A 27781-nucleotide genomic window follows, 5' to 3' on the forward strand; every position below is an offset into this window, starting at 1 on the left:
CCTCATCAGTTGGTACCTAGCACCTACCTCCACGGTATGCACTGGCCATGCAGGCGTCTTGGTGGGTGTGCAAGGTACCAACTGATGAGCCAAATCTAGCACATGGGGGCGAAACGCTGGCAACCAGGAATTAGTTAGCTGGAAAATTTATAATGTCCAATAACAGACCATTTATATTAGTAGACTTTTTTCGAAAACTATACTCATGACAAACATAAAACCACAAAAGTCATCCACGACTAGTTTTGAATCCCATAATACCTAGTTCTTTTGCAATTGATAATCGTTTTAAGTTGACACATTTACTCACAGCGGCACATCCGAATTGTCTCTTTTCTTCGATATACGCACATAATCTTGCTTCAATTTCAGGAAACTTAGCTTTCTGTCCACAAAATGCCCGGCAATTACTACTAGTTTGCTGAAGCCATAATTTACTTTATCACCAGTCACGAATACAACTCTCGTCCACGTCGTATTTTCTTCCTGCTGCATGATTTCTAATTTCTTCTGTGTCTTGTATAATCTGCAGCTTTTCTTTGGCCGTGAAAGACCTATAGCATGTACCTTTAGTTGCTATCTCAAACACATGATTCACTTCAACTGACATACACAGAAGAATGACACAATGGCCCATGCAGAGTTGCCAACTGTGTTTGGCACAGTCCCATTAGATGGACCTTAAAATATGCAGTTTTTCTCCAAATCCCACTACACTTCAAGTTACTCTATTTATTGGAAAAGGGACATGGTTGAACATAAACTACCACGTACTGAATGACAAGATGACCAATATATCATAGTTTACATTAATACATAAAATATTAATATAGAAACTGAGTTGGAGCTTATGTATCATTTAAAAGTACTTGGGATGTATATTCTCCCAAGGGGGTAGAATAGAGAAAAACTAGTAAGGTGTAAGAAAGCTAATGCACTGAATTCTCAGTTCTAATCACGGATATGTTATAAGGAAGAAGTGAATTCATAGTAAAAAATACCTTTACATCACTCTGTTTTCAGGCTGAATTTACTGTACAGAAATTGAAAGGGTGAACTAACGATATCTAATTCATAAGCTACAGACATCAAAGTAGCAAAATTGAATGCTGATACAAACAGAAGGAAGGAAAACATTCACAATGAAGTTATGAATGAATACATTGGATGAAGCTGAGTGACATTGATGGTGGAATTATGTGATACAAATTGAAAAGGATTAGGTTATTTGGTAGAATAACGGACTTAGCCACGGGGGCTACGAGAAGAAGAGGGCCACAAAAGATATGGTGTTTAGAGTGATATTAATGATTTCAAGATTTAGGCATAAAACAATGAGGTCACAATGTTCCTTGCAATTTGGACAAACTGGAAAGGTATTGACAATGCAATTCATTCTTTCAGAATTTCACAGTACTGCCACAAGCTTCCATACTGCTCACAAATGTCTTTGTTTAAAAAAAAACTGTAGCACTTTTAAAAACAACCGGCTCTCCAAAGTCTCCTTCATTTTAAGAATTATTTTACCAAACAATTTTGAGGTATTTTTCACTTCTTATAACTTCAAACCCTTTTGGTAAAATACAGGGTGTTTACAAATGAATATCGGAGTTTTAACGCCTTATAATAATGAATACGTTAAACTTACAGTTATACATTATATGTCAAATGAAAAAGCAACTCAAGCAGTTTTGTTTCTTGGCACCAGTGCGCATGTACGTGCAATGGTTTCGCCGCAATCCGCTAGACAGCGGTAGTAGCAAAGATGGCAACTAGTGAACAGAAAGCTTTTTGTGTTTTGCAGTTTGCAAAGACAGAATCTGTAGTTACTGTGCAACGTGCGTTCCGCATGAAGTTCGGTTGTGATCCTCCAAGTGATAATAACATTCGCAGATGGTATCATAAGTTTGAAGACACCGGTTGCTTTTGTAAAGGGAAGAGCCAGGGACGACCAAGATTACGAGACTGTTGAGCGAGTGAGAGAGTCATTCACTCGTAGCCCAAAGAAATCAGTCCGGAAGGCTAGTCGTGAATTACAACTTCCTGTGTCGACCGTTTGGAAAGTTGTAAGAAAATGCTTACAGCTACGTCCTTACCATTAACAGTTATTACAGGCTCTAAAGCCGGCAGACCACAGATTACGTGCCAACTACGCAAACGACATGTTGTTACATGATTATGAGTTTATGAATCGTGTTGTTTTCAGTGATGCATCGGTCTTTCACCTTAGTGGACATGTAAACACTCATAATGTGCGCATCTGGGGCTGAGAAAATCCTCACGAGTTGGTACAAATGCAACGAGATTCCCCTAAAGTGAATGTTTTTTGTGCCATATCCCGGCGAAAGGTTTATGGGCCTTTCTTTTATGGTGAACGTACTGTAACTGGTACTTCTTACCTTGATACACTAGAGCAATGGCTCTTCCCTCAGTTGGAAGAAAATGAGCCAGAGAACTTCATTTTCCATCAAGATGGTGCGCCACCTCACTGGCATAACGACGTACTACTACCGCTGTCTAGCGGATTGCGGCGAAACCATTGCACGTACATGCGCACTGGTGCCAACAAACAAAACTGTTTGAGTTGCTCTTTCATTTGACATAAAATGTATAACTGTAAGTTTAACGTATTCAATATTATAAGGCGTTAAAACTCCAATATTCATTTGTAAACACCCTGTATATTCTACTTTGTCGAAGAGTAAAGAACAAATATAATGCATTTTCCTCCAGCTTCTTGTCATAGAACTGCACTGTACTTCTGTACCTAACAGTGTGCTTCTCCATTTTCCTTCTCTTTTAGGTGGAGGAAGAGTCAACTTGTTTTCCTGGTCATGTCTGATAAAGGAACAGGACAACCAATACATTAATAATGACAATCTTTCATAACAAAATTAGCTGCTCTCATGTAGAAGTCATTATGAATCAAAATACTGATTCACCAACACTCAGTTAAGCTTGACATCAAGGAAACATAGGAAATGTTAGGCTACTTTCTGCACCAAGTCAACTTCTAAATGTACATCATAAACATTCTGTCAATAGAAACAATATATCACAAGGCCACTCTGTTATCACTCTCAAATTATGTTGCAACAAGATGTGTAATTGTAAATCCATGTACATTTATTATACCCTCAAAGCAGGTTTATACTGCTAATACCATATTTGCTGAGATAAATGTTTGATGGAAGAAGGAAATTTGGAACTGCATTACGTATCAATATAAAAGGAGCCTATCAAAATGTACATACCTTATTCAACAACTCACGGAGACGCTGGCTTTTCTCCAACCGTAACTGATCTCTTTTTTCTTTTGCCTGAGCCTGCTTGGCCTGAAAGCGACGCAGAGTTTCAGGTAGAGTACGGCGGCGAGATGGAGATGATAATTTCTGATGGAGTTCAAGAGCTCGACCAGGATGCCGAGCTACTAATTCCTGCAACTGCTCTAAAGTATCCACTCTTTCAGCCCATGACATGCCTGTAACAACAAGGTTCAGAGATTATTATGCAGTATTTGCATTTCTATATCTTAAAGGGTAACACAACATAAAACACCAATTAAGTTTCTTTCATATTAAGATATTTGAAGAAATATGTATAGTATAACAGTTTTTATTTTTGTTCTACATTGCTTCATTCAATAGAAATAGCTAGGGGAAGATTCAAGGGTGATGTCATTCCACTCACCACGTCTGACTTCCTACAGCGATAAGCATTAGTCTATAATACCAACTATACTGGTATTATAAATTTACTCATTCGTGACAAATATTTCAGGTTCCCTAAGGGAATCAATATCTATATCAAGCATTAGACTCTCAAGCAGAGGTGCATCATGTACCTGTAATTGTGCTAATGAGTGGTGTTTTTTGCACAGTTAATCTTCTATTAAATTAATAAATGCACCCTCTTAGACCATACAGGCACAGTAATTCAATAAGGAAAAAAGGGTAATCAAGAAAACAGTTTTTTTTTTTTTTTTTTTTAACACCTTTACTCGCTGAAATGATTCACAGTTCAAAGTTTAGAGTACTGCTAAAGAAACAACTTGAATTGCAGACCAGGAGCAACATTATGTTCACTGCTAAAGACTTTGACAAATCATAGTGATGCAAGTTAAAAGTAATGATAAAAGAAGAACTATGTGAACCTAGTGCAAGTTAAAATCAAATGTGGTTGCAACTGTAAAACTGAATATAGTGTCGAGTACCAGTACCGATACTTCTATTCCAGAATTTTTTGGTTGTAGTTTTGACTAACATGATAATTCATCATCCTCAAAAAGTAGACAATCACAATCAGTTAGGTACTGAATTAAAAAATGCAAGGAAGTAGTAAATGAAATGCAAGAAACCAGTAATAATGATAACCATAATGATTATGATGAACTCCCGGTTTTAATGCATTTAAATTAACCACAAAGCGTGGAAATTCAATATGAATTGGGTTGTTGCGAACTTCTTATAAACTGTTGTGACTTTTCACCCGCAGGAATAGTTGACAATTGGAAATGCATTCTGACTGTAACATTAATTACAGGTTGTACTATCCACGGTCCGACAGACATAAGAGCGTTCAATGCTTCTTACGAACTGAGAACCCTAACACTGATCATGCATTTGACGTGTGGCATTTATCTAAGACTTGATAGAAAGTATCCTGAAATCCAAGCATGGAAGTCTAGTATTAGCAATGACTTGTGGTGGGCAACACAAACTTATAATAGAAATAGTACTCTTCTGATTAATAAATCTACCTCTCTTTACAGCAATAAAAATAAACATCATTGAAGACAACAAAACAAAATGTTGTGAACAGGAACATATTACTGAACATGAAGGTAAAAATAAATTGTTCCTAAAAATTAAATCAAACCCATATAAAGACTTGAAAAAATTATTCTGGATAAACCTTCCCTGAAGGATTGAGAGCACGCAAAAACATTACACTCACACGGGAAAGCTGGAAAGTTATAAGTAGCCTTCAACTGACGTACACTCCTAAAAGGGTTTTCATACAGTGGTATGTTAATAGGTCTATGACTGCAATTTTATACCACAATTGGAACCTAAATAAAGAAAAAATAGAACTCGTGACAAAATATTTTGAAATAGTTCATTTAAAAGCAAAAGGAAAAATATATATTGGTTGTTTTCTATTATTTTAATATTTCATCCCCTTTCCACCCCCACCCACCAAACAGAAAGTCATATGTGTATCATGCTTGATTGAGAGCTTTGCTGGAACATGGACACGTACATCCATGATCTTGGTCAATATGAACATTCTTTTTCACCTCTTCTAACCCTCATATTGGTTGGGAATGAACTTTGACTTAAACAGCATCGAGTGTGTCACAGTTCATCTCAGCTACTCCAAAGACTACGGATTTGTCACTAATATCTGTCATTTTCAGATTTTTACATTTCACCCCCTTCCCTTACGGATGCTAGGGATTTCTTGCCACTACAGTGCTTTGTCCAGATAGCAAGTTATATGTGTATCAAATTTGGTTGAGAGCTTGCTGGAAGATGAACACATTCACCCATAATCTCTGTCATTTTAGACATTTTTTTCACCCCTTATGCCATTGTATATCAAAGAAGAAGAAGAAGAAGAAGAAGAAGAAGAAGAAGAAGACAAGCTTTAATAAACACATCATAATCTTCACATACTGTTGGTTAGGCAACCCACTGATCAGACTTGTCTTGCAGTTTGCTTGCTTTCCCCTATTTTCTTTTTCACCCACTTCTCACCCCCTATGCCGAACTACGAATCGGATTTAGTTCAAACCACATTCTAAACCCTCTCAGGAGTAATAAGAACAAATTGTAAAATTTTCAGCAAAATTAGTCCAGTACTTTTTGAGTCTGTAAAGGATACATGAAGAACAATTCAGTTTTATATCTAGAGAAGAGAGATGGCTTTTAGTGTTGAATTGAATTGAATTGAATTTATTGATCATGATTTACATGCCACTGAGACTGAAAAGCCCCTTTATGCAGCGTCTTCTTATAATACAATGCAGATTTATGACAACAGTAACTACATTTTTATAATTTTAAAGTGTTGGGATACGTTCGGCTTTCCTGGTGTAGGTCTTTCTTTCTATTTGATGCCTGCATGTTTGGATGTAAGATGATGATGACGAAAATGACGAGGTAGAGAGAGGGGGTGAAACCCGATGGTCAGCATGTTGCCTACTTCTGTCGTATAAAGGTTTGGAACTGAAACCACGTTTTGACACGCAATCTAGTAATTAGAAGTTTTCCCTTTCGGCCCTGATTTATTATTTTTCACACAAAATTTTTTTTAACTTGGTGGTGTACATCTAAAAGCTTTCATTTAATCAGGGAAATAAAAAAATTACTTTACACGCATAGTTTTTCAATTAGAGGATGTGTTAAAAATAGTACATCAGGTTTCAAACATAGTATACATTCACATATGTAAGCACAATTTCCCTTTTATCTTCTGTTCTTTTTCTCACAGTTTACACAGAAGAAACTCTTTGTTGTAAATTTAATTACCTTACAAACTAGTTTTATTAATCGGTTAGGTAACTAACAACTGTGGAAAGCCTTGAAACAGTTGCTATGTTTTGTCACACTTCATTTTTGACCGTTGAGTACACATTTCTTTCTTGGATCTGGAGCATGTGTTGGCGACGACAGGGCTCTTAGCTGATTCCTGGCATTACTTCCACTTTCTTATGCCAGGCTCCCCACTTTCATCTATCCTATCCGACCTCCCTTGGTCAACTCTTGTTCTTTCCTGACCCCGACGGCATTAGGTTTGCGAATCCTAGGCGGTCTTTTATTTTCGTGCCTAGCATGACCCTCGTCTTTTTTTTTTGGCTGATACCTTCATTTTTTGAAGTGTCAGGCATCTTCAATTTTTTTCCCTTTGATTAGTGTTAACACATTGAAGACCGGGTGCCCTTCACCCCATGCACAGCCCTGTTCCCGGCCACTTTCTAACTACCTCCAAACTGGAGTCCATGCATTCAAATAAACTGTCAGAACTTCAGTAACCTTTCAAAAACTACTGTGTTTTTTTCTGGAGGCCTTCCTGAATAGTCCTAGTACTCTTTTCTGGTGTGGTAATCCGAATAACAGGTACCTTTGTGAAGAGGCACACAAAATTGTTTGCACATATATCTTGTTTCACTGCGCTTACCCTTGTTCGAGCACACACAACACACTCGAGTTAGGTTTTTCTTCATCCCAGTTGCTGGAATTTTCTCCAGAATATGATCGCTTATTTGTCCGAATAATCTGCTTGGGGGGTCCTGATTGGGGGCTCTCCTTATAGAGCCAGAAAGAGAGGAAGTTTGCGGATCCATGGCAGCTACATTTTCAGCCAACCATTCCCTAGCAACTCCCATCAGAAACTGCTTGTACCTCAATTTTCTTGGAGGATTTAGGAAACAGAACAGCCTAAAAGCATTGAATAAATCACAGTTCACTAAATAGAATGCTACCCTCTTATTCCATTTTACTGTCATCTGAAGAAGAGTAAAATATGCCTGGTATTGGACTGCCCGATCTACTCCCTTCATAAATCTGTAATAAAAAAGCCTAGAATTGTCTTTCCAGCTTCACTCTTACACACAACATCATCATCATCATCATCAATGTCCCACTCCAGTCACCCAGGTGTGGTTAACAAGCCTCCACCACCCCTTTCTGTCCTTCCACTTTTCTTGCTCCATTACTTCCGACACATCCAATCCAGCTTCTCTAATGTCCTTCCAAATCTGATCCATCCACCTTCTTCTTGGTCTTCCAACTGGTCTTTCCCTTAACTTCTCTTTCCAATTCCCTTCTTGCTACCCGTTCCTTTCCCATTCTTTTTACATGTCCAAACCATCTCAGTCTTGCCTTCTGTATCTTCTGTACTAATGGTTCTATATTTAGCTCTTCTCTGATTTTAATATTTTGAATCCTATCTCTTCTTGTCTTTTTAACCGATGCTGTTAAAAATTTAATTTCTACTGCTTGGATCTTACTATCTCGTCTCTTATTAGTTACCAGCTTTTCTAGTATGGTATGAAATACTGTTTATATAATGTTAATTTTGTTCTCTTGGGTACTTTGTCAACCCATAAAAGCTCTCTGATTTGATGATAAAATGTTGTACCTTTACTTAGTCTGTTATTAATTTCAGGGTTGACTTCATTACTTCCATTAATAATGCTACCCAGATATGTAAACTGTTCTACATTCTCTAACCATTCTCCATCTATGTTCACTTGGCTTCTCGTTTTCTCTTTTCTACAGTGCATGACTACAGTTTTCTTTTTACTAATTACCATTCCAAACTCCTTCAGATTTTCATTCCAAACGTTCAGTCTCCTTTATAATTCCTTTTCTCCCTTTTCCACAAATCACCACATCATCTGCAAATACCAAAGCATTCACTTCATCACTACTGATACTCTGTTTTACATGTTTTATGATTTCATCCATTTTTTTTTTCTTGCTATTGGCTTTACGTCGCACTGATACAGATAGGTCTTATGGCGACGATGGGAGAGGAAAGGCCTAGGAATGGGAAGGAAGCGGCTGTGGCCTTAATTAAGGTACAGCCCCAGCATTTGCCTGGTGTGAAAATAGGAAACCACAGAAAACCATCTTCAGGGCTGCCGACAGTGGGGTTCGAACCCACTATCTCCCGGAAGCGAGCTCACCGCTACACATCCCTAACTGCATGGCCAACTCGCCCGGTCATCCATCAATATAATAAACAATAATGGTGACAGTGCACTTCCTTGCTTGAGACCCTTTTTTGTATAAAATGTTTCAGTGCCACCACTCCCCACTCTCATGATACAACATTTTTATCTTGTTAATTAATGATTTTGGTACATTTCTTTTCAGTAGGCATTCCCATTCATGTTTTCTCTTAACTGGATCATAAGCTTTTTCCAAATCCAGAAATACAAGATGATTTCCTTGTACCTTTGCAGATGTTTTTCCATTATTGTTCGCACTGTAAATATCAAGTCTATTGTTGATCTATTCGGTCTAAAGCCATATTGTTCTTCCTCCAACTGTGTTCTTATTATATTCCTCAGTCTTTTGTCTACGACTTTCTCCATTATTTTTAGCCCATGTGATAATAGGATTATACCTCTATAATTTTCACATTTCTTCCTATTTCCTTTTTTGAACAATGGTACAATGCTTCCTTGTTGCCGATCTTCAGGTACCTTATCATCCTTCCATATGACATTGAGGGCTCGGTATAGCCACTGTAGTCCAATGCTTCCTGCTGCCTTAATCATATCAGCATTGAATTTGTCTTTTCCACTTGCTTTACTTTTGGTCATTGCTTTCACTGCCCTTTTAAGTTCCAACCATGTTATCGGGTTCTCTTCTCCATCTATTATTTCCATTTTCTTATCTCCTTCATCCGAGCAGTCATCCTCATCATAAAGTTTTTCAAAATACTTTTTTCGCACACAATTTAAACTAAAATTTCGTATTTTACTCATTTCTGTGAATTATACGTCCTGAACTTGAAGTACCCACACCATGGGATCACCCCTTCATCTAATGACAGCTGTTGCTTCGGGTTGTAAACAGACTGAAACTTGGGTAAAAAGTAATCTAACAGAGGCTGAACTTTCTGTATTCTACTGGTCACATCTGCTGTCTGACTACTGTCGTTGAAATGCAGGTAGGTAAGTACTTGTTGAAATCCATTTTGGCTCATACTTTTCAGAAATATGGGGTTTCTATTAAGGGATCGGTTGGCCAGTAATCTTTCAGACACAATTTCTTCACCTGCCCCATCAATATACATAAAGAAAAAAAATTTTTAATTTCCCTGCTAGTGACATTAGTTCACTTTAGTGTTTTAGGGGATACGTTACGAGAATTTAATTCTGCTCATAGTATAAGTTTGTCTGCTCAGCTACATATGGAAAGAAATCCTCACCAAACATAAGTCTTGCTACTTGTCCTATGTTTCCAGGTTCATTAGGCCATACCTTTATACCATGAGCACCTTCAAAATCTTCTAGCCTAGGTTCACCCAGTTGTCAGAAAACACTACAGTATTTACAATATTTAGAATATTTACACCTGTAACACAATTATCAGACTCGTTTTGCACCACGAGTTCCACACCTTGAAGATAAGGCTATATCCTCAACATCACTTGAAACATTTCCGTCAGAAGATATTTCATAATCGAACTCTAAATATTCAACATCACTTGGACATTTGGAGCCTGTATCAGCACATAATTCACAAATAATTTCATCCCTGTCTAAACACATGCAATCCCTGGGAGCCACCATCTTGCAGATTGCATGGCTCTTTAAACTTCGTAAACATGTTGTCAGGAAATGCAAAGAAAAGCTATGATATGAAGGATAATCAAAAAGAAATGTAACTATCAATTCAATCTTCTTCTTATATCGAACGTATAATCAGTAAGATTAGACATCGTTCGTAAACCACGCTAAGCAGAGATAAACCCAGTCATAAGTCCTATTCAAACTTCACATTTAATAACAACATTTTTAAAGTCACTAATATATTTAAAAAGAATAAAGTAAATATTTCCTTTCGTACTGATAATAGGAGTACGGAGGTGTTACATAATTCAGCCACTATAAATAAATCCAATCCTTATCTCAGATCAGATTTCAGTGCAATGACTGTGGTAGCGCCTATCTCGGGCAAATTGGGCTCAACCTCAAGATAAGATATGCTGAACATGTTAATGCCATGAGATATAATAGATTCTCTGTGGTAGGCCAATATGTCCACGAATAAAAATATAATTTCACAAGCTTGGAGCAAGACATTCAGATACTAGAGTAAGTAAAGGACCATTGCTGGATGCTATTGAGTTCTGTTGTATCCATCTAGACCAGTATTTCAATGCAAATCTCAATCTAAATGATATATCCGGTGACAACGAAAGTTCTCTTTTATTTCCTTATAGCATTTCTCAAAAATGTTCAAATTCCAAACAAGAGTTTAATTTTACGTATTATGTGCAACAATTTTTCTCGATATTCGTTTCGTAGTCCACACCCACCAGATCCCCTCCACATGACCTCTCCACAGCCCTACCCCTATCGCCCCTCCCTTGTCCTGTCCAGATATGCAAACCTGACTCGAGCTGTTCATTGTTTACTACACGTTATTTGCATTACGATCGGTCTACGGCCGTATGGGGTGAGTCTTGCATACACTTATATTATCGAGTAGAACCTTAAAACTTTCCGCTTCGAATCGTTATTGGTGTTTTTAAATTTATTTTTCACAGGTTCCACATTTCAACTGAGAAACATAGTTCCTGTTTACATCTTAAGGAGTCATTTATATGTTTCCACCTCATAGGCCTTAGATATTGAAGAATTCCGTCATACCTAAAAAAAATTCAGCAATATTCACTATTATTTTAAGATGACTCCGCAGTTTATGGACCGTAGTTGAAACAAGGTCTAAAAAGTTTTAAAACACAAAATATTTTGTTATTGTAAATCGCTCACCAAATTTATTGAGCTTACTACTGTATGACCACAGGGACATGAATCAACTTGTGAACTGTTATTCAGCATTCAGTATATGTTTGACTCGCAAATCTTTAACATGTTCAATAAGGTTTTACTATGCATCATTGTTTTAATGTAGATTTCATAGGGTTTTATATCATGCACAATCAACATCTATCATGAGTTTTATATAATTTGCCTATTTTCCGATTTATTTGTACAGCTGAAGATGACGCAAAAATGCGTCAAAACTAGTACTGTATATAATTAGAATGTTGTAATTACATCTATAAACAACATTATTATTGTATTGAATAGGTGGACATTAAAAGTTTATTCACTGTAACACAAGATAACTCGGGACCGGTCCACAACGCTCGACCAGGCAAACAAGTTTTCTCAGGACCAGTCCGCATTGTGTTCAGACAGCTTCATCCAATGTATCACTGTTTTGACGAGTGATGAATACCGGAAATGATGCAAGCAATGCACTGAATATGATGGCTGGTCCTGCTACAGTGAACGGAATGATGCAACAATGTGTTTTGATTCACCTGGATTACTTCCTTATTGTTAAAACTATAACATGGGAATTTCACAGCATGTCTTAGAATGTAGTTCTCTACTCAAATTAATAATAAACTCTGTTTCAATTTTTGTGTTTAGTTCCCCTTTAACTTCAAGGTTCTATTCTTTCCTTGTCGTTTGGGCCTACTGAGGATCAAGGGCCTTGTATCTTCTCATCACTTGGCCCTTCTGTTTTTTCCTCTTCCAGTATTCCTCATTTTCTGCCTGTGAGCCAGCTTTCTTTCCTCCGTTCACATAGGTTTACTGGTTCCTGTGCTCTTCCTACTTGTAAGTGACGTTGGAAACATTCCCTGCTGGATGGCTTGATGAAACTGTGCGTGGTCACGAATGGACTCATGCGGGATCCCCAGTTGTCCCAGATCTGACCTGACCGAAAAGATCCACTTGTTCCTGGATGCCTTCCCTCTACTTGCCATAGCGAAGATCCTGTTTGTAAGTCTGCAGGGGTTCATGCGGGTTACGTGCCCATTGAAGACCAGGTGCCTTTCCCTTATATAGGTAACGATGTCTTTCTAATGTTTGTATAGCTCATCGTTGTGTCGAATTCTGTAAGTGCCTCCCTCTTCTCTCACAGTCCCAGTGTTCTCTTCAGGATCTTCCTTTCTTTAAGTTCTAGTTTTCTGAGAGGGCCTTTTCTGGTCATCAAGAAACACTCAGAGGCATAGAGAACAAATGGTTTTACTACCGCATTATAGTGCCTGAGTTTGAGGGTCTTGGAGAGGTACTCTAATGCATAGATGCTTCTGTACGAATGATAGGCCCTCTCAAACTTGGTGCACCTGGTGTCTATGGCTAGGTTCTCACTCTAGTTTGCAGAGATCCACTCTCCTGGGTACTTGACCGCCAGCTCCTTTCTGATGGTGGTGTCTTCGAGAGGTACTGTGGAAGGGACTTCCTTGATATAATGATGATGATGATGATGATGATGATGATGATGATGATGATAATAATAATAATAATAATAATAATAATAATAATAATAATAATAATAATAATAATAATAATAACAACAACAATAACAACAATAATAATAATAATTTTTTTTTTTTTTTTACGAGAAGTGTGGGAAATCTTTCATTAGACACTTGTGAGGGTCCGCACTCCACAAGTGTGTAAGATTCCTACTCACTAAAACCCACACACCCTTTTCCCACGACGTATATCTCCGCCCCGGAACCGCTCTCGCATTACTTCAGGGCGGTGTCGTGCTAATTTCTCAGGTTTCTTCCTTTATTTCTCCTTACTGCCGTTCATGAGCATTCATAATCTCTTTTTTTCTGACGCAGGATGCCTTCTACATATACTGCTATCTGATCCCAAGATTCTTGGTTTCGTAGCATCACATGCACAATAATTTCTGGTGTCAACTCTCCTTGCACACTATATAAACATCATCTCTCAGCTGACCAATGATAGCATACAAAAAATGTGTGAAATACATCGTCTATATCATTGCAATAAATACACGCCGAGTCGCTCGCTCTACCTACTCTATGTAGATATTTCCAGAAGGATCTTCCTCCCATCTTTGCTGCCACCGCTCCATTCATTGCCTACAAGCTAGCTCCTTAGCGCGCTTCTTTCCGAGCTCTCCTCGAGTTTGAATAATAATAATAATAATAATAATAATAATAATAATAATAATAATAATAATAATAATAATAATAATAATAATAATAATAATAATCAGTCGCTACTGATCTGCATTTAGGGCAGTCGCCCAGGTGGCAGATTCTCTATCAGTTTCTCTACCTAGTCTTTTCTTAAATAATCGCAAAGAATTTGGAAATACACTGAATGTCTCCCTTGGTACATTATTCCAATCCCCCACTCCTCTTCCTATAAATGAAGATTTGCCCCAATTTGTCCTCTTGGATTTCAAATTTATCTTCATATTGTGATCTTTTCTACTTATAAAAACACCACTCAAACGTATTCGTCTACTAACGTCATTCCACGCCACTGACAGCTTAGAACATACCACTTAGTCAAGCAGCTCGACTCCTTTCTCCCAAGTCTTCTCAGCCTAAACTTTGCAACATTTTCGTAACGCTACTCTTCTGTTGGAAATCACCCAGAACAAATCGAGCTGCTTTTCTCTGGATTTTTTCCAGTTCTCGGATCAAGTAATCCTGGTGAGGGTCCATACACTGGAACCATACTCTAGTCGGAGTCTTACCAGAGACTTACATGACCTCCCCTTTACATCCTTACTACAACTCCTAAATACCCTCATAACCATGTGCAGAGATCTGTACCCTTTATTTACATTCCCATTTATGTGATTACCCCAAAGGAGACCTTTCCTTATATTAACACCTACGTACTTACAGTGATACCCATAAGAAACTTTCATCCCATCACACAATAATTAAACCTGAAAGGACTTTTCCTATTAGTGAAACTCACAATCTGACTTTTACCTCCGTTTATCATCATACCATTGCCTGCTGTCCATCTCACAACATTGTCAAAGTCTTTTTGCAGTGTCAATGTCTTTTTGCAACTTGTAACTTATTTATTACTCTATACAGTATAACATCATCTGCAAAAATCCTTACCTCTGACTCCAGTTCTTTACCCATATCATATATAATCATATAATATAAGAAAAGAAATATAATATAAGAAAAGAAATATAAGAAAACATGAAGGTCCAAAATGTATGCAGTTTTTCATCTTTAATTAATAGCCATGAAGAAATGGATGTTGATGAACTGGAATTGAGGAAAGAGGCCATCTATTTCATTTGCATGTCCATTGTTAACTCCATTTTGACACTATCTGTATCTAATTACAGTAGAACCTCGATAATTCGAAATCGGTTAATTCAAAATCCCGCCTAATTCGAAGAAGCTCTTGTTCCCGGAAACATGAGATACAGTTTTGCATGTTATTTCAACTGTTTAATTCGAAATACGGATAATTCGTAATTCGAAGTACAATGTCGGCCCCATTACCGAAATTCAGACTTTTAATTCGAAACTGCCTTTACATTTTAAAACAATGGTATGTTACAGAGTAATTTCAACTCGAAATTTATCCGCTCCGCGTCATAATAGAACGCGCGTTCCGGAACGTGAAGGGGTAGCTTTCCACACACTCACTTCGGTGGGTCTACAGTGCGCTTCATGATTGCTAAGTTGAATGAAATCGGGACTCTTGTGTGTTCAACCTTTTAAGGAATGCTGTAATATCACGCAACATGCAGTGTGCGGGAAAACAGAATCCGCGAACACTGGTGATGCCGACAGTTGATGAAAAAATGTGGCAAATATAATAAATTCGTAAGCACCGAACAATACTGACATTGCCGGTGAAACTGCATTGCTTTATTTTAATGCGAGCCCAAACGGTCTTATTGTTTTAAAGGAGAAATTGCCAGCCGGGAAATCGTACAGTGTGAGGGATGGGGGTCATAGTAGTGCGTTGCAATGCACATGGAAGCGAGATACTTTATTCCCTCGTCATAGGAAACTTCGATAAACCACAATGTTTTAAGAGCGCCGGGCACTTTCCATGCCAGTACAAAGCATCTATAATAAAAATGCAGACAGTAAAGAAATCCAAAAAATAATGCATTTGCACAGGGGAACCGGCATAATTTATCCCCATCTTTGATTTGTGAGATTTTTTTTCTTTTGTTGCGTGAGGTTATGTTTGTCAGTGATTTATCCACGTGCATTATTTGAACATTGTAAATGCACCTTGTTGGATACATTTCGGAAATAGTTTTTTCCATGGCATTTGAAAGGTTTAAACTGTGAATCGAGGTGATTGCATGTATTAATGGGTCTTAGAATACTTCGTGACGCGGCAAGTGTTTACATTTCTGAAGTACGAGAGAGAAGTGCCATGGCGGGAAATTGTACAATGATAGAGTCATAGGAAAGTTCGATTTTAAGGGCATCGGGTACTTTCTGTGTAAATACAAGGCATCTAAAATGCATACAGTATAGTAATCCAATTAATAAAGCACTTGCACATGGGAGCGAGCATAGATTTCTCCTCGTCTTTGAATCGTGCTTTTTTTTCTTTCTTTCGTTGCGTGAGGTTATGTTTACCAGTGAGATATCCGAGTGTATTATTTGAATGCTGTAAATGCACCTTCTTGGATACATTTTGGAAATAGGTCTTTTTTCATGGCATTTGAAAGGTATAAACTGTGAATCAAGGTTAAATGCATGCAGTAACGGGCTTTAGAATATTTTGTAACGCGGCAAGGGTTGGGACTTCTGAATTGCGAATTGGCGGTTAATTCGAAATCGCGTAATTCGAAGTCCGATTTTTGAGTCCCTATGACTTCGAATTAACGAGGTTTTACTGTATACAACTGCAATTTTGCAGGGTGAATCCAATCACAAGAGTTTTAACAATTTGTGCTTTTTTCCCCCTTGGAGCATGTTCATTTTCCAGAAAGACATCACTATCAGCAACTTACTTTCTCAAAAGTGTTATTTCACATGTATCATCTTCAACGCTGCCAAAAACGTATCTAACCCTCGTCTTGTAGGAAATTTTACAATGGTGAAATCATTTACAGTAGAAGTCCGCTATAGCGAGTATAGCATATAACAAAAGACCCGTTAAAATGGCAGGGTTTTTTTTCTGTCCCTTCAAAATTCCTATATTAAACTGTGTACTGTCCTTCAGTTACAACGAGAGCCCTAGCCCTAAAGCATCTGTTATTGCGAGCAATTATGCATGCGATTTTTTCCCCCCCGTTATCGATATTTATGTACCTCAGTGATTATGCTTCATTCAATCGATCATATTCGATACCGTTTCCTCGCTATGTCCACTAACAAGCTCTCTCATCGACATTCGAAGGCGATGTCGGAGTGGATTACTAATACCCATCGACTGCTGTTCCATAAAGAAAATTTGAAATGAAAAAGGAAAACATGTTTTCGTAATAAATGCTTAAGTAACGTGTCCGATAGCTGAAGGCTGAATAAACAATCGCCTTTTAATGCGTAATACTGCAATTAAGTAAGAATGGGATACACCTCAAGATATGGCAGAGTGCATAATTGATTTCAGAGGTTAGTTTATATTTTCTTGTGTCTAGTTAAATTTCGGAAAAGCTATAATCATGTAAATTTATAGCGAGAATATCATTTCTCTACCGGCGTTTGAAATGTCTTCATCATACATATAGTACGATTAAGTTAAGTTGGGTGACGCTGTTTGAACAAGAAAACTGATACGTTTGCCACAAATTGCGACCTTCAATATCGGTTTCTCGCTATGTTCACTTGTGAACTCCCTCTTCAATATTCGAAGGCGATGTCAGCGATAATTAGTAATGCCCGTGAACTGCTACACAGTAAAGAAAATTAGAAATGAAAGGGGAGAACATAGTTTTGTAATAAATATGTAAACAATGTGGTCGATAGAAATTGTCAACGTGTTAGAAATAAAGGCTAAGCAAACGATCACTTAATTTTAATACTATACACTGAAATTAAGTAAGAATGCAATACACCTCAAGATATAGCAAAGCGCATCACTGATTTCAGGGGTTTGATTATATTTTCTCGCATCTGCTTAATTTTCGGTAATGCTATCGCCATGTAAATTTATAGTCAACAAACTTGACCATATCGGTCCTTAATTGGTCCGTATCGACTCGTAATAATAATAATGCACAACGGGTGATTGTTTAGTCTGTCCTGTGAGGTGAAACCTACCAACAATTAAATTTAAATGATAGGTGAAAACATGAACAAAATATAAATTTTTGTATTGATCTAATAAACTTAAACAGTAAAGATTTCAAATTTACATTGCAATTTAAGTGCAGTGAATGGAATATGTAGATTCACTCCATTTTACAGTATTACACATTCCAGGTAATTTTGGTAATTATATTACAGATATTACTGCAATTATTTTCCTCAATTTACATCATTCTATTACCCACTAAACATTTTAAAAGAACAGATCTAATTACAAGGCAGCTTCAAAAAATAAGGTAACAAGAGCTCGGGTGGAGAAACTTTACAGGAAGATACCACAAGGATACACTGTCATAGGACACTTACGCATTACTATTTAACACAGCTACATGGGCTTTGACGAAGAAGGAACAGGAGTTGCTGGGTAGGACAAAAATGAGAATGTTATGATGGGCAATAGGAATCTTGAAAGAAAGGAGAAGAAACATTGATATCAGAAATATGGCAAGACTAGAGAAAATAACAGATACTCTGAGACAGTACACACTGTGGTGGTACGGCGATGTAAATGTGATCTGAGGTAAATGCACCAATCAAAAGAACATGGTCCCAAGAATTCCAGGGTACCAGATAAAGAGGAAAGCAAAAGATCACATGGCAAGACGTACAAAATGGCATGCTGGCTAAAGGACTGCCCAAAGAAATTACAACAGATGGAACAAGATGGAAGAGAATGGTCATGGCACCCAACCCCAACCAAGGTATAATGGTGGTGGTGAAGAAGAAGAAAAATATTCGCCATTCTTGTCCATGTACTTGTTCCAATGGTACACCAAGGCATCTATGCCAGCATAGAAGTATTCAGCATCCAGTACCCGAAGCCACGTCATGACAGAATGCTGAACAGCTGTACCATCATTGAATCACTTACCATCCTCATGCTTCTTCAACAATCCGAAGAAATGGAAATCACCGGGTGTCAGTTTGGAGATGTAGGGGGGATGGTCCAGACGGTTGATTTCCTTACCAAGGAAGTAACAATGAATGCTGCCAGTTACTGTGAAGCCACCAGAGTGTTTGTGGGTAGCAATTCACAGAAAATGACCTGGACTCTTCTCAACAGATGTTGTGTTGCTGCATGACAATGCCAGAATGCACATAGCCAACAGCACACACTTTAGCTTTTAACGCACTTCCAGTTGGTGGTACTGAACCATCCTCCCTACAGCCTCAACCTGGCACTCAGTGATTTCAAACTCTTCCGACCGTTGAAGACGAACTTGGGTGGTTAGCAATTCAACAATGATACAGACATTCAGCATGCCATCATGATGTGGCTTCAGGAACTAGGCACAGATTTCTTCCATGCCATGGAGTACCATCGGAACAAGTGCTTGTACAAGAATTGTGACTATACTGAATAGTAATGTGTATCAGTGTCCAACTACTATGTATCTTTATATTTGCCTGTAAAATAAAGTTTCTCCATGCAAACTCTTGTTACCGTATGTTTTGAAGGCCTTTGCATAAACAAATAATTGAACAATACCTTCCAACATATTTTCATAACGTGCTTCAAGTGTAAGAGAATCCTCAATAAGAAGTTCCTTTCTTCCCCCTTCTTCATCTTCTTCTGGGCCAATTGTTGCCTCGCCATCAGTCTCGGTCTCATCAGTCTCCGTATCTACCTGCAGACAAGTTAGTTAATGTATGATATAATTTTTTCCTTAACCTGAAAGCAATTTGATAAAACTCACTTCCTTTTTACTAAATATCAAACTATAAAATCAGCTACACAATGTTTCTGAACATCCTTGATAGGGTTGCCATAACCCAAAAGTCCAGAACCATTACAATGTTACAATTTTATTTAAGAGTCCAAAACCAGAACATATTTTATATTTCAGTAGGGGTGATACAAGGTAGTATTACTGTAAGGAAATATGTTTGTACCTACTTCATTTAATGACAAAAAAATTTATTACTATAAAAATGTATACTTATTGCAAAAATTATGTATGTACCACTCCTACTTCTCAGGGCCAAGAACAGAACAACAAACCTGGTTTGATTTTGAATGAACCTATGAAACACTACAACTTTTGATGTTTCATGTTGTACTGTACTTGCAGCATTGCATTCAGAGATGCTGGTATTATCCTGATCCTTCCTGTCCATTGGGCTGATAGACTCTACATCTGCATTGTGTCCACAAACAGAGAAATATTACCTTACAATTTTGAGCAGTTCACATTAATGTTCCCCAGAAAAGAGTAACAAATATGCATACCTTCATGATCAAACCATCAGCTAAAGCCGGTTCTACCACCTGCTGGTAAAGTAACAGGTAACTTATTCTCCATGTACCAGATTATTTCCACCCAACCACTCCCGGAGAGCACTATCAGCAATATAAACCTTAGTTACCTGACTTTTTTTTTTTTTTTTTTTTAATACATACTTCCATGAACATACCTAGCTATTCACCTACCTACCTACCTACCTACCTACCTACCTACCTACATCTTCCTTATGTAGAGTTCCCCTGAGAATTAACTAAGCTTTTCATGTGATAATTAGTGCTTGCATTTTGTATATTACCTTCTTTCCTTTCTGGAGTTTGTGTTTGTAGCTGGTCATTCGAATGAAATATAATACGAATAAAATAACATGAAAGAAGGAATACAAAGGAATTCAACAGCTAATTTTAAGAAAGTTATTAAATGAACTGAATGCTTCCCTTGTCATCATTATTCATTCATTCATGTCGTATCAGCCAGCTAAGGACCACATTATTTTTCAACTGTTTCCTTACCCGGGCTTTAACATTTGGCCATTACTCCCGTATTCATTGCCGGTGTTGTTCCTTTCTTACTCCGGTCCATGCCTTCACTGTTTTCAGCTTCAACTTTTCTTGGAAACCGTTGTAGTCTTTTAAGTTTCTTCTTAAGTGGGTTGTACTCCTGGATATCATTATGTGTGATGCCCACCTCTTGTAGATCTTTTTCTACCTCACTGGACGAGGCCCCTTTTGTCTTATCTTGAAAGTAGGAGGAGATCTGCTTGGTTGACCTTGCAGGGCTCATTCGCATGATGTCATTATCTTTTCCACGTGGAAATAGAGCTCGTGGTTGTGCCATCTTCTATATTCGTCTTTGTCTTTGATGGGCCCAAAATTTTCTTCAAAATCTATCTTTGATCTCAAGTTTTTCAACAAGGACAAATGACAAGGTGGTAGTGTCTGAACTTGGCATTTAAGGATATTGATATTTTATTGTATACATCCTTGTTCAGATGGTATACCATTTTGATTTTATTCATGTGTGACATGAAGGCTTCTTTCTCAGACATGCTGGGTTCTATCCAATCACCTAGATATTTAAACTCTCCTATCCACTTGATTTTTCGCTGGTCACATCTAGCTCTTTTGGTACTGGCTTTATGTTTGATATAAACTGAGTTTTCTCAAAAGAGCTCTGAAGACCTGTTTCTGCTGCTTGTGTCTTAAGCTGCCCAGTTTGTTTTGTAGGTGCCTGTAGCAAATTGGAAAAGATTGCTAGATCATCTACAAAAGCAAGACAGTCAATTACAAACTGTGTTCCTGCAATCCAGTCTGACTCCAATGTCGACGCCTTCATTTCTCATTTCCTTGTGCCATTCGCAGATGACTTTCTGTAGAATAAGTTGAAGAGCAGAGGTGAGAGCCCATCTCCCTGCCTGACTCCTGTACTTATTTAGAAGGCAATTGAAATTTCTCCTCCGAACGTCACTTTTAAGTGGTGCCCGTGAGGGTCTGTTGAATGATCAATCTTGTTTTGTTGTCCAAGCCAAATTTCTTCAGGATTTATATTAGGATATTTTGGTCAATCGAGTCATAAGCCTTTTTGAAATCAACAAAAATCAATATGAATTTCTTGTTCCTGAGCTTTAGATATGAAAGGATAGATTTTAGATTCATAATCTGCTCAGTACAAGAGTGTCCTTTCCTGAACCCTCCTTGGTATTCATCCAGTTGTGGATCTAGTTGTTGTCCTGCCCTACTCTGAAGAGTTACTTGTTTAACATTGCATTAGCACATCAAAGGTTTTCAGCGAGGGAAGGATGGGAAAGGGCTAAGATTGGGAAGGTTGCGGCCATGGCCATGACCTTAATTAAGGTACAGCCTTTTGCCTGGTGTGAAAATGGGAAACCATGGAAAACCACCCTAAGTGATGCTGACAGTAGGGTTCGAACCCACTATCTCCTGAATGCAGGCTGATAGTTACGTGACTCAAACTGCACAGCCACTTGCTCAGTCCAACTGGTTCTTGTTGAAAGCAAATTTCACTCAACAGACGTTTTTCACAGCATGTTTTCCCTCCTACAGGAAGTTTGCCCAGTTAGTTTGGGTCTTTTGAGGGCTCTATCTCTGCTAGTCAAGCTGTCTTTGCTTTACTGAAGCATCACTATCGCAATTCCACCAGGCATGTTTCCTTGGCTTCTTTTTCTCTCAAGAACTTTGCGTTAACACAGTTCTTCTTTCATCAGGTTCCATTTGATTCCGTTTTGGACTGGGAATTCCACCTCTCACCACAAGACGTAGTTTATACATGGTCTACATATATTTTACCTGAACTCTGAAACTGAGTAATACTGGATTCTAAGCAAGTCTGCGCCAGTGATGTACAAAATTAAAATTTTCAATCATAGACAGGAATGTGCAATTAAGTTATAGAACTCAATAGAAACAGTGTGGACATCGTAATAAAAAATTTATTATGCTTTTATATTTGCGCAATACTCAATGTCTTACGTAATATCCTAACATCATCATAAAATTGATGTAACATACAATTGATCCATAATTTTTTAAGAAAGTGAAATAGCCAGAGAACTCACCAAAACAACCTGGACATTGTAATCAGAATGTCATGAAATTTCTATGCTTTTATCTTTGCGCAATACTTAATGTTTATGTAATATTCTAATATCATCGTAAAATTGACGTGATGTACATTTGAATTTACAGATTCATAGACAATATTTTGTACTTTAAAATTAGACATTTTCATTGACTGTTTCATCCAATCATCGGCATCAGGATCTATTTAAATTTCATTCATATATTCAACCACATTTTATAATGAATGTTATCACAATGTACATATAGTTTACTCCATTAGTTTTCTTTTTTACTTCATAAGAGGTAATGTTCCAGGACATCCAATAGAAAAGTGCAATTATTTTTAGGCTGATGATGACCTAAATTGAGATTGAAACTAATACCTAACAAAGCATTATGATATAAGCATAGGCATTACAAATGATGTATAGTATTGAATAGGTGGAATAAAACTTTTTTAACTAATTATATTTGTGATCTCACTTCAATACGGAACCCATAAAGCACACTGATCAGTTAATCGGATTTTTAGATTAATTGGTTTGATTAATTGATTAAATTGACAGCTCTAATAAAAACCTGTCAAAATCTCCAAGGAGCTGCTCAAAATTACAATACATAAGACCTCACTGTAAAATACATCTGCTTTACATCACACCGACACCAATAGGTCTTATGGCGACGATGAGATAAGAGAGGGCTACGAGTGGGAAGGAAGCGGATGTGGCCTCAATTAAGGTACAGCCTCAGCATTTGCCTGGTATGAAAATAGGAAACCATGGAAAACCATCTTTAGGGCTGCTGGCAGTGAGGTTCAAACCTGCTATCTCCGGAAAACAAGCTCACAGCTGTGCGACCATAACCGCACAGCCAACTTGCTTTGTAATAAATAAATGAATGAATGAATTAATGAATAAATAAATAAATAAATAAATAAAAAACCATTGTGCTTCACTACATGCAGGTCCTGCTGTTCACAATAAAGATGAAAATAGTCACCCTTAACAACCTACAAAGGACATACAGTACAGTACTTGGCTGCTGGAGGGGTTATTTTTCGAGAAAACTTGTCCTGAAGAATTCCCACATCTATCACTACCTTCCGCCAATGTTATTCTTAGTCCAGTTCCTACACTCTTAGTTGATGCATTCTTATACATAAGATGAACAATTATGAAGCAACAGATCCAGATGATATACCATCTGAAAGATGTAAATTACTTGGAATACAGGGAGCAGAATGGCTTAAAACACACTTTAATATAACATTATTAAAATCCTCCAGGGTTAGCAGAACACAGTTGCACTTTATTGTTGTCAGCTGTTTGTATTTCAACATCAGTGGAGCCATAAAGTTGTTGATGTCACCTCCACAAGTCTGTGCTGTGAGTGTGTGGGATGTCTCACTGTATCTGTTTCTCACCAACACTGAAATCAATGTGTTCACATGCATGTTTCTCTAATTTCCTTTAGTATACATGTTTTTTGAAAAAGTTAATGATATGGGCAATCAAGTTGAGAAGAGAACTTCTGTAATCTCGCAATTACATAAACAGTGCATCACAGTTATGATGCAAACTTGAAACTTAAAGTGGCAAGATCTGGGGAAACAAACAACTGCAACCTTGCAGCACAAACTTTCGAAGTTACAGAAGCTAATGTTTGAAGTTGGATAAAATTAAAGAAAATATTAACACGTTGAATGCCAGGCCAATTTTCATAGGATTGCCGTCTAGTGCCGTGAGCTAATAAGATAGAGTTACGCCCTGGTGCCAAAACGTTCACAGGCTTAACCAAGCAAATGATTGCTATTCGATACAAAGATATTTATTAACGTGAATGTATCACATATCGTTCACATGAGGTACTAGTTTCGGCACTAAACTTGTGCCATCATCAGCCAACAAGTCAATTATTGTACTCCCACTTCAATACGGATCATGAAATTTCTAAATATCAATATATTAGGTAAAATATTGCGACCCCATATAGGGTTGTAATGGTCATTACGAATTGTACATGTACACGCGCCCCCATATGAGGTCGTACCTATCCAGTAGTTACTGTCCCGACGCTCGGTCATACTTACCTTTTCCTTTGCAGGGACACGTTATATGCTGTTGATTATGAGAGATGTGTTAGCTTGTTCATACTGGAGCCGTAAAAATGTACGATCCCCTATTTTAGGTCAGGAAATGTTTGTAAATGACGATATTCCGATTTTAGGTTAGGAAATTTTGGTATAAAATGTAAGTATATAAAGTAGTGAAAATCATGTAAATTTGGTAAATTAGGATGTAACAGAAAAATATTATAAGAAGAATTAGTAGTTACAGAATACTGAATTAGTATATAATTTTGTTTGTATAACTTTCAATTTGATTAAGAGAACCTAGCAGCGATGATTGTGGAACATGGGAAACCAGTGACTATGTATATTGTTGAAGACGGTCATAATTGTTGCAACGGCTGGCTTGGAAACCCGGAGTACAGTGGGGATGTGTATGCTGAAGACTGCAATTCATTAATGTCGAACATGCGAGATCGCTATTTGCTGTGTACTGGGTTCAAAATCACTATAACTACTGTATATACTTTGTCTACATCATCATTGTCCGACTTGTTCGATATATTGTCCAGACTATCTCCACTAAGTCTTTTACTGCTCGATTTACTCGTAACGACTTAAAAAAGAAAAGGAAACTCACAGTACTGCACACTTACATAAACAATCCGTGCGCGAGATAGACAATGAATTTGTCACCCTACAAAGCACTCTTTGACATACCCATATGGGGTCGCGCCAAAACAGGAATTGAGGAATGGAAGGTGGACTATGCATGTACTTAAATTGACGACCAGCAGATGGCAGGCAGAGATTTTATACAGCTTCGAAACACATACTTACTGCGCACCCAAATGGGTTCGCACAGTTTTCGATTTAGAACGAACGTACGACCCCATATGGCGACGTGAAGTTCAAAAACCCAATTGAGATCGCTTGGCACTCAACGTGTTAAGACACACTCATTCTACGCAGTGGACCGAAGGACGGCTGTTTCAAAGACCTGGAAGTAGTAGTCCTGGATGTCCATGAGAAATGGAAGAATGGTCTTCCTATTTTGCATAAAATATAAGAATGAAAGCTTTGGAAGAAGCGTTGTTACACTCGATACCATGGCAGAAATTTAAAGTGAGTGTAGGATGGACAGTAAGGTGCATACAGAGCCATAGCCTGGCACTTCGTAGAAGAACCACACCAGCAAAAGGCTGTAAAATGATTTTAGTGAAACACTCATAGAATATGAGCGGCATGTAATTTGTCTTTGTATGCAACGCAATTATTTGCTTATAATAATACCTGAAGCCATCTCTTTTCAGTTTTGACTCAGTTAATTTATAACTAGTATTATCATTTAGACTTTCACGGCCCGTGTAACTATTCATTTCTTCGAAGAAAGGCAAGGTTCCTTTTGAAACGTTGAGTGTGTTTACAATTATTTACACAGCATAAGCCCAAAAATATAACTCATGAATAATTTATAACTGTTAGGCTCTTCAGTCTGAAGAAACTAACTTTGAGTAAATAAATTTATAAACTACCTGAAGGAGAAAACATATGGTACCAGTATTACACGTGAAAAATAATCCATTTAATTAAAATAGAATGATGAGTTTTGTTCTTGAAAGAACATCATCATATTCTATTAAATCGCACTCAAATGTTTAGAAATAATTATAAATATTGTTAATTAAAACCAGTGGCAGTGAAAAACTTTAAATAACAGTAATACTGGCAGTATTGGCTGATGGAAGTAAGCTTCCACCATTCATAATATGAAAAGGAAAAATCTACCAAAGGAAAAGCTTCCAAGTGGCATTAGATTCAGATGTAACGGCAAAGGTTGGATGACTGCTGAACTTACGGTGGGGTGGCTGAAAGAAGTGTGGAATAGGTGACCTGGTGTACTCCTGATATGAGGTCTAGTAGGTATGGATGAATTTTTTTAAGGGGCATTTGACACAAAATGTGAAGGCAGCTCTTTCTGAACTTACTACAAATTTAGTGGTTATACTAAGAGCAGGTAGTTGCAGTCAGCAAGGACCACATTCAACGCCTCTATGAGGGATGGTTGCTTCCTGTTAACTGTCCCCTTACTCCTTCAGACAAGCTGAAGAAATCATCTGAGGTGTTATTGGGATAATGGATCAAGACTGCATGGAACATCATCTCATCAGGTATCTATATGTGTAATTGTCCTTACATTATGTTAAATTAATTGTATCAGTCATTGTTTATAATTATATTATTTTCCATTTCATTCTAGAATCAATTACACATGGTTTCAAGATTTTTTTGTCTAACAAGATGGATGGATCAGATGATGATATTCTTTGGAAAGAAAATTGTGAACTTCCACAGAGTCAAGTTGTGAAAGTGATGACTAAAATCAAAATTAAGAGTATTTTTCATTGGGACAAAATTACTTATATTAGGTCAACAATGGAATACTAATATTTGTTAAGCTTTTGTTTATAATAGTAGGTGATGACTAAGTGAGTTTCATTTCATAACTCTTACAAATAATCACAAATTTTTTTCTGAAAATTGAGACCAATAATAGGGGGTTGTCTTATATTCGAAAATAACAGTATTTATCAGTGGCGAATTTCCCAAACATGTGATTGATGCGTTACATCCCTTGTATTTTCAACGAAAAAATATTAATTTTTCATATTTTAATGTAAATTATTTATATAAAATTCAAATGAACAGAGATGGATGAAATGAGCGTTCGCCGGCTAGTGACTGCTACTAACTGCCGAACTACTCCAGAGATGGCACCCCCAGAATTGGACCCTTGTTGTTTGTTGGCAGTGAAAAACTTTGAATAACTAATACTGGCAGTATTGGCTGATGGAAGTAAGCTTCCACCATTCATAATATGAAAAGGAAGAATCTACCAAAGGAAAAGCTTCCAAGTGGCATTAGATTCAGATGTAACGGCATCTGGGAATGGGGAACGAACAGTCACATCCGTCAAGAGGGCGGTGCAAGGTGGAACCCTGTACTGTAAGTGTGGCCGGGATTTATTAGCTATTTCGTAA

At 37.5% G+C, this 27781-nt stretch overlaps 1 protein-coding gene across 1 annotated transcript in view; it reads right to left on the minus strand.

Moving 5' to 3' along the window:
- ssp3 (short spindle 3) overlaps positions 1-27781 on the minus strand; it is a 567399-nt gene that overhangs the window by 398417 nt on the left and 141201 nt on the right. Inside the window, exons 10-11 of the mRNA XM_068225894.1 lie at positions 19340-19478; positions 3255-3481 (exon numbers count right to left, since the gene is read on the minus strand). Coding sequence (XP_068081995.1) covers positions 3255-3481; positions 19340-19478 — 366 coding nt within the window. The remainder of the gene's footprint in view (positions 1-3254; positions 3482-19339; positions 19479-27781) is intronic.

This window comes from Anabrus simplex, chromosome 1, assembly GCF_040414725.1.
Source record: "Anabrus simplex isolate iqAnaSimp1 chromosome 1, ASM4041472v1, whole genome shotgun sequence".
Classification (NCBI taxonomy): domain Eukaryota; kingdom Metazoa; phylum Arthropoda; class Insecta; order Orthoptera; family Tettigoniidae; genus Anabrus; species Anabrus simplex.